This window comes from Dasypus novemcinctus, chromosome 6, assembly GCF_030445035.2.
Source record: "Dasypus novemcinctus isolate mDasNov1 chromosome 6, mDasNov1.1.hap2, whole genome shotgun sequence".
Lineage (NCBI taxonomy): Eukaryota > Metazoa > Chordata > Mammalia > Cingulata > Dasypodidae > Dasypus > Dasypus novemcinctus.
In genome coordinates this window covers 35,864,789-35,872,811 of record NC_080678.1, presented here as the reverse complement: position 1 = coordinate 35,872,811, position 8,023 = coordinate 35,864,789, and the positions used below count along the sequence as shown (strand labels likewise).

Sequence of the window (8,023 nt, the reverse complement as noted above, 5' to 3'; positions counted from 1 at the left end):
GCACGTTCGAAAAGCGACTCCTTACCCCGAGGGCGGGGCTGGGGCTGGGGCAGGTGGCCACGGAGGGGGCAGCTCGTCTGGGCTCCTGCTTGCGCTCAGCTGCCGCTGAGGAGGTCTCGGCAGAGGGGCTGGGGAGGGTCCCAGAGGGAAGCAATTGGGAGCATCATTGAGCGAGTTATTGGGGGGTCAGTGCGGAGGGAGGCCAGACAGGGATAGACAAACCTGGAGCCACGGGGAGTGACATACAAAATTTTATTATCATTATTTATTATTATTATTATTTATTTCTCGTGTGCACAAAAAGAAAAGAAAAGGGAAAAAAAAGAAGGAAAGACAACGAACCGACGCGCTGAAAGTGGTCGAGGAGTCCAGAACCGGCGGGGGACCTTTGGAGGGCGCAGCCCGGCCCCGGGTCCGGGACCCCTGCCCGGCCGGCCCTCGGAGGGGCCCCTGGAGCCTGGCTGGGCGCCGGCAGTTCCCTTCAACTATTCTCTTTTCTCGCTTTTCTTTTCAAATAAAAAAGGCTCGAAGGGAGAGAGAGCTGGGAGGACTCCAAGCCTTTTCGGATTTGTTCAAGGATTTTTATTTATTTATTTTCACTTTTATTGACTTCGTTTCTGTTATTTCGAGTCGTCACGATCCACGGGTGAGGAGACATGCAGGGCGCATCGCCGCTACCGAGAGAGCAACTACGGGGCGGGGGCGGCCCGGCCGCCGGCGGCCCAGGGCGCTCGGGGCGCGGCCGCGAGGGGGCGAGCCCGGGGGCAGGAGCCGCCACCTCCGTCCGGCCGGCCGGGGCAGGGCGGCCGGGGCAGGGCTGGGGAGAGAGCCGAGGGAGGGTCAGACACGGAGAGAGACAGAAGAGACAGACCGCGAGACACGGAGATGGAGAGGGGGAGAGATGCAGAGAAGAGAGAGATGGAGAGAGGGGAGATGCAGGGAGGAGAGAGATGCAGGGGACAGAGCGAAAACACGGAATTCCAGAGAAAGAGCCAACAAAGCAGAGGCGAGAGGAGTCCACAGGACCATGTTCGTCATTTTGCATAGAGATTTCTTTTCTTTTGTAATTTTTTTTTTGTAACATAAAAAAAGGCCCCCCTCCCCCAGGACGTGCTGTGCTTTAGTGGGCGCGTAGCTATGTCCCCCCTCCCCCCCAGCGAGCGGCGACTCTCACAGCAGACAGCGGGGCGTATCTACAGGCAGGGCCGGCGGGCGGCGGGGACTCTACCGGGCGGGGGTGGGGAGCGGGGTTATGTACACAGGGGGTCGCCTTCACACGACACACCGTCTTTCTACAAAGCAGCAGCCGGTTGGGTTTTCGTGGGTTTTTTTTTTCCCCGCTTTTGTTCGTTTTTTCCTTTTTGCAAAGACCATCATTTTAAATAAACGTAGACTTTTTGCGGTTTCTGTTCAGTTCCTGCTGAAGGAGGGGGCAGGCAGCCCCCCACTTCCACCCCGCGGCAGCTCAGACGCCTGCTCGGAACTGGCTCCTGCCACCGGCAGACGGAGCGTCTCTGTCGGGGCAGGGACGGGAGGAACCTCAGGTGACTGCTCCGGAAGACCAGGGCTCGCCGCCTGGGGCTGGTCCTGCCGCAGGCCCGGGCCCGCCTCCCGTGGGGCGGCGGGGTGGGAAGGAGGAATGCAGGGCGTCGAGGATGGGAAGAGCTCGGGCAGGAGGGGAAGCTGGGAGGCCAGCAGGAGAAAGAGACGCTGAGGTAGGGACAAGTGGGGCTGAGAGGCGGATCACGTTGTAGGTGGCAGCCGCGCCCAGGGCAACTAGAACAGTCCAGGCCGAGTGGGAAGAGCCAACAGTCGGACTTGGTCCGTGCGGGCTGCTGGGACCTGCGTGCCTTGGGTCCTAACCTTGGAAAGACCTGACGCCCCCAAACCCCTTCCTTAGAACCAGGCCCCCTACGCCCCCATTCCACCTTCCAGGGCAGGGCACACCCAGAAGGCGGGGACAGCCCAGCCGGCGCACAGGGAAAGGACTTTTTTCCCCCGAGGGTTCGGCAGGGGGCTCTTCCTCCTGCAGAAACTCGTTTTGTCCTTAATTTTCTTGGCTCAGCCCCTTTAGCGAAGCCTCCCGGCGCCGGAGAGCGCAAGGCGGGCTGCGCCAGGGCTGGGCCGCGCTGCAGGCCGCGCTGATTGTGTGTCACAAAAATGTGTCGGGTGCGCGCAGCGGCAGACCCGCTCCCCCGCGACTCCGGCGAGGCCCGGGCCGTCCTCGCTGCGCCGCCGCGCAGTCCAGGCGGGCAGGGCGGGGCGGCGGCCCTGAGGGTCCCGCCCGTCCGGTCGTCCAGTCCGGCTTCCGACGGGGTGACGACGTGAAGGGCTGCAGGGTCCTGGGGCGGGGGTGGGGCTGGGGCGGTGGCCGGGAGGCCTCGCGTGGCGTCGGTCCTCCCTTCCTCCGGGGTGGGCGGTCAGACGGGGACGATGTGGAGGCCGAAGCTGTCGGCCTGAAGCTTGATGTGGTCCCCGCGGTAACTAGTGGCGGTCATAGGCAGCGGCAGCAGCGGCAGGGGCGGAGCCCCGGGGGGCGGCACTATAATAATAAGGGGAACCTGGAAGTTAACACAGGAGAAGAATGGGCTGGGTGAGAGGACAAACAGGAGAACAAAAAAAAAAGGAAAGCAAAGCAAAGCAAAGACCTCCCCGGGCTGGGGTCTGGGCGGGGAGGCCTTGGCTGGGCCTCGGAGCCTACTGTCCCCGAGGAGAGCTGCATCCACCCGGCTGGAGAAGAATCCGAGCGGAGGGCGCCGCCTCCCCGCCGCGGACACTCTAGGAGGACCGAGGGCGCGGGCCGCGCGGGGCCGTCCAGTGGCCCGGGAGCTAGGGGACGGGGAGGGAGGCGCGGGCGTCCCCTGGGAATCTTGGGGCCTCGGGCTGCACTACCGAGGCTGCCCGGCAGGGCCCCCGGAGGCCGGGTCGCGGGGAGGCGGGCCCGCGCCCGGAAGCAGCGTGGCGGGGCCGGCGCGCGGACGACGCGCTGAGCCGCCAGCCAGCCAGGTGGCGTACTCACTTAGTAAGGCGGGGTTGCTGAATCTCCAAGCCTCGTTGTAGGCGGTGTACTGGGGGTGGCTGTACGGGTTGCCGGAGAACTCGCTCCCTGCGGGGGGTGGGGTTGGGGGTCAGGCACGCCAGCCGGGAGGGACCCGGCGAGTCCGGAGCGCCACCTCCCCCGGCCTGAGGCCCAGGTGCTGCGGGCGTGGGGGCTGGGCGGAGGCGGGGTACCGGGAGGAGGCGGGCAGTCCCCCAGGCGCCCCGCACACCCGCGTGGCTGGACCTGCGGGGCTGCGCGTACCCGCGCCAGTTCCCACACGCAGCTACTTGATGAAGGCACAGGGGGGACACCCAGGGAGGGTTCGTGCGGGGCGGGCGCGCCCACCCCCCCTCACTTGGAACCAAGGGCCTTTTTAGCGGAGACTCTGGCTGTAGGAGACATTGCCCGACGGGGCGGAAGCGGGGGAGAAGGCGAAGAAAGCCCTCGGGATACTTTGTCCTAGAAAGGCCTAAAAATGGCATCTCAGCTTGGGCCCAGGCAGCGGGTGGGAGCTCTGCTGGGAAACACCTCCCACCCGCCTTTTCCTCCAGAGGCCCGGTAGTGGGCCACGCGGCAGGGGAAGGAGGCGGTGGGAAGCCGGTGGACTGCCCGCAGATCCGCGAGCGGTGAGCGGTGAGCGGAGGGCCCAGTGGGCTGGGAGCCGTCGGAAGCCGCCTCCCTCCCTCTGCGGGAGAAAGGCCAGACCTCCGGGTTTCCCCCTCGCCCTTTCTCCTGTGTGATGACCCCAGACTGTTTACAGTGATCCCTAACCGCGGGTTAAGTAGAGGAGAAGGGGCCCCACTCCGAGAGGGAGCTGAGGTGGGGGTGGGGGATGCAGCCACTGGAAAGCCTGTTTATTGACGAGGAGGGAAAGCATGCGTGCAGCAGGATAATGAGCTTCTGAGCTCAACTGTGACCAAGAGGAACTGAGCTATCTCCTTCCCCATCGCTAATGAAACAAGTGTAATTTCCTCATCAGCACTAGATTCTGTTTAACGACTCCCCCCTTGCCACCATGAGCTCTCTGCGGCTCCCCTCATACCCACCTCCCTGCAGACTCCCCACCCCTACCCCCCCCACCCCCCCCCCCCCCACACTCCCCTAACCCCCACCTCTCCAAGACGTTCTCCAGCCTCCATTTGCTCAGGGCAATCACCACTGGGACCTTCCTGAAAGCATCTCCCTGCCTCTAGTCCCGCTTCTACTCCCCTTCCCCCAAATCTGGAAAGGAACCCAGGAACCCCCACCTCCTGGCTCTCCTGGCCCAGTTCCTTTTCAGGCCCAATTCTACAACACACTGCAGCAATCTCACCCTTTGCCATATCCCTCCACCCCCAAGCCTTGCTTACCCAGGGCTGTCCCTAGATGGATGGGCCAGGGATTGGGGCGGATCACCCATTTTTCCATCTCTAGTGTCCTTTCCCCACTCCTCGGCGAGAGTTGAGCTTCTTGGAAAGGGCACACAGAGCAGGCCAGAGAGAGTGGGTCGCAGGCCCAGCCGCTCTTGAAGGCAAGAGTTTTTTGGTGCATTTGTGAGTAGGAGCTTCAACTCTCCTTAGCTTCAAGCCCTGCTCCCAAGCCAGGCTGAGGGGTCAGGGTTGGCAGAAGCTCCAGCTGCTGCCCTAGACCCTAAATACCACCTCTGCTTCTCTGATCCACACGGCACGTCCATCTCCCCTCAAGCAGGGGATGGACCGAAGTCCAGAGGAGATATGAGGACCTGGGTCACTCTGAGGGGATGTGGGGTACTCTTGCTTGTCTGTCTGGTTCCTGCCATAGCCTATCTTCTGTTTCTCTCCCTCCTCTCTCTGGGGTACTGTTGCCTCTCAACACTGGTCTCTTGTGGGTTGGTGTGGTCCAGGGTGGCTTTGTCTGAGTGACTGACATGCCCTTGGAAATGGTTCCTGGCTCCAAGTTTCCATAGAAACCAGGACAGGTTCTTCCAAGCAGTGTCAGCTGGCTGGGGTGGCCTGGGGCACTGAGGGCAGAGCTGAGGCTGAGTGCTCCCTGGGCACAGGCTCAGGTGGGTGTGCGCTGTGGAGGGGCCATCTCATGGGGGGTGCACACAAGGGTGCACTTCCGCAGGCTCCCTCCCTGGTTGCTCATGAGGGTGCTTGGGGGACCAACTGCAGCCTCTAGGGAGAGGGGGACAGAAGAGCAGTGGTTTGGGGGAAGGGGATGTTGGCTCTTCCCCCACCCCCAGCCTCAGACTACAGACCACTCAGCAGCTCACCCATGCTTTAATTACCCCCACCTAGATTAGGCAGCTGCAGCATTGTCACCTACCAGGCACCATTCCTGCCAGGGTGGAGGTGGGGTAGCTTCCCTGGCCAGTGGGGGGCACGTGAGGGGGGTAACCAGGCAGAGTGGTGCTCGCCATGTCACGACCTGGAAAAACACAAAGGGGAAGGGGTGAGGCCTGGAAGCGAGGGGCCTGCCTCTACTCACACCAGGACTACTCCATGGAAAGGAAACTCGGCTGTGTGCAGACACACAGGGGCAGGTCCCTGTGTGCCTTTGCATGTATCTAAGCTTGTCACCTACATGCCTGTCCCCATGATCGGCTATGTGTTTGCACCTGTGTTCTGTGCAGCTCTTGGTATCTCCCTCTATCTGTGCATTCTTGTGTGTATGTATCTGCCTTTGCCTTTGTCTCTTTGCATCCCAAACCCAGATAGAGATGGGCGGGAGATGACCTGGTTTTACTTCTCCTTCCTAGCAAGGCATTCAACAGCGGTCTCTCCAGTAGCCAAATGGACCTCTATCATCTTGCTTACCTCTCCCCTCCCTAACTTCCCATCTTCCCTTCGGTCTTGGAGGCGACCCCACCACTACCCCTGCAGGAGCTGATGGGTAGTCCTTGTCCTCTCCAAATGGAGCTGCAGGTGCTGGGCCTGGCAGGGGAGGAGAGCCAGTGGACTATTTTGCTGTTGGTGTTTATGACATTTAAATGATAGAAAACCATCCCTGAAACTAATCAGAAATTTTGAGCCAACAGTGCAAGTGGATCAGAGCAAGTTCCAATGAGCAAAATCTGCTCCCCACCCCCAGCTGCTGCATTTCTGCCCCTGGAGGTCTCTATTTGCTAGAGCCTGGAAGGCTCGTCTTTGCAGTGTCCTGGAGTAGAGGCAAAGCGAGTCAACAGCAGGAATGCTGATCAGAGATACTTATGATCCACAGATACCTCCTCTGGAATAGAGCTACACCTGACTGGCCTCCCTTCCTGGTCTGCTCCCTCCTTCGCTGTGAAGGCCTTCACCTCCCTTTGCAATTTAGCGGGCTCCAAACTCTAATGACAGTGATTTGTCCTCTTCTCTCCCCCATACTTCCACATCCTAAAGACTACCTCTTTATTCTCTCCTGCCTCACCCAGGTCCCATTTATCCTCTCCAGGTTCCCCTTATCTTCCTCTCCAGTCAGTGCCACTCTCCCACTCTGGTGCCTCTGTCCACTGCTGGGCTGCCTCCCCCTCCTGTTCCACAGTTTAGCCTCTGGTAACGCAAAGCATGGCCGGAGGAAGTCATAAAACTCTGCATATCTGGCCCAGCTCATTTTCCGTTCATCTCCTGGGACCTAGTCTTCATCCTCCCAGTGGCAATCCCAAAGCCTCTCTCCTTGCCGCTCTCCCCTTGAAGAGGACCTCCTGGCCGCCTCTCCTGAGGTGTGTGAGCGTCCTCAGCCCTACCTTAACTTAGTCATGGCTCAGGTTTTTGCTTTTCCAGCTGTCCCGCTGTCACCTCAAATCAAACAAGAGTAAAAGAAGATCCATCTTCCCCCCCAATCAGTCCCCCTGACCCTCTCGCAGATCATCAGACCAGAAATTTTGGAGTCTTAGACATAGCCTTTCTCCTCACCCTCGACATGAAGTCAGTCACCACGTGTTGACGGTTCTCCTTAGCAATGTCTTACACCTGTCCTGTCTCCATTTCCTCTACCATCTCCATAGCTCATCTCCTAAGCACCAGCACCTGGTGTGCCACAGCATTTTAAGAAAATTGTTATTATTTGTATTCCCTGCCTCCAGATTCTTACCCCTCCAGTCTATCCCGAATGTGGCTGCTTTGTTAGTCCTCATGAAACCTTGCTTTCATCACAGCATCCTTTATTTTCTGAAGCCTGTGGTTTGAATTTAAATGCTGCCAGGCTTTCAAAGCCTTCCAGGTACTCTCCCCCCTCAGCTTCTCAGCTCTGTTTCTCATTCTTCCTCGTTTAGTTTGACCGTTTTCACTGGTTTCCTTCCAGCTCAGGCCCTTAGGCCCCTCCCATTCTACCTGGCACAGAGGTTTCTTTCTTCTAAACTTCTGTAGCATCTGTGCCCCATGGTTTACCACGTCATTCTATTTCATGAGGCATCAGCCCTGCTGTGTCATGCCATGGCTTGCTTCCTCAAACAAGCCAACCTGTAAGCAACCCGAGGACAGGGCTCTGCTTTCTGCTCTGTCCTGCATAGTTAAGAACACAGGAGATGCTCAGTGAGTACTTGGTGATTAACTCTCTGTCACTCTATTGCACTTATAGCCAAATCCATATGGGGTAGCTCATACTTATTTTCTAATTGGTTCATATGTATTGGTTTCCTGTAAAGAGATAAAGACTGGGTCAAAATGTAAATATTTGAATTAAATTTTTCTCAAAAAATAGTTTGAGGAATGATTGTGAATTCTTCTAAGATGATGAAAGATTTGCAGTTGAAGTATTCACACAGTGTGACTCGACTTTATTATGCAACAGAATGAGGTTCCTCTACACCTATCCAATGTATCTTATAGCGTCCATTTTTTAAAACTCTAGAATAAACAACAGAATTGAACTGTCAGACAAGAGATCACGTCTGACTCTCAGACAGAAGAAAGCACCTGTATTTGCTTTGGTGCGGGTTTCCTTTTACTAACTTCTATTATCAGTAAAGGTACACTCTTCCATCTTTCAGTGGAATAGACCTGAAGTGGACAATGACAACAATATCTACCAATTCCTAGAGAG

At 58.1% G+C, this 8,023-nt stretch overlaps 1 protein-coding gene across 10 annotated transcripts in view; it reads right to left on the bottom strand.

Moving 5' to 3' along the window:
* Nucleotides 1-235: 235 nt before the first annotated feature.
* Nucleotides 236-8,023, bottom strand: part of PAX2 (paired box 2) — an 81,485-nt gene continuing 73,697 nt past the window's right edge. For 4 of the 10 annotated variants that reach the window (XM_058298510.2, XM_004459171.4, XM_004459174.4 and 1 more), the window contains 3 exons: nucleotides 5,327-5,428; nucleotides 3,020-3,106; nucleotides 236-2,542 (listed from right to left, as the gene is read on the bottom strand). In XM_058298510.2, coding sequence (XP_058154493.1) covers nucleotides 2,421-2,542; nucleotides 3,020-3,106; nucleotides 5,327-5,428 — 311 coding nt within the window. In that variant the 3' untranslated portion in view covers nucleotides 236-2,420. Of the gene's footprint in view, nucleotides 2,562-3,019; nucleotides 3,107-5,326; nucleotides 5,429-8,023 lie in introns of all 10 variants that reach the window. The other 6 variants (XM_004459172.4, XM_071215686.1, XM_071215687.1 and 3 more) reach the window with 3 other exon arrangements.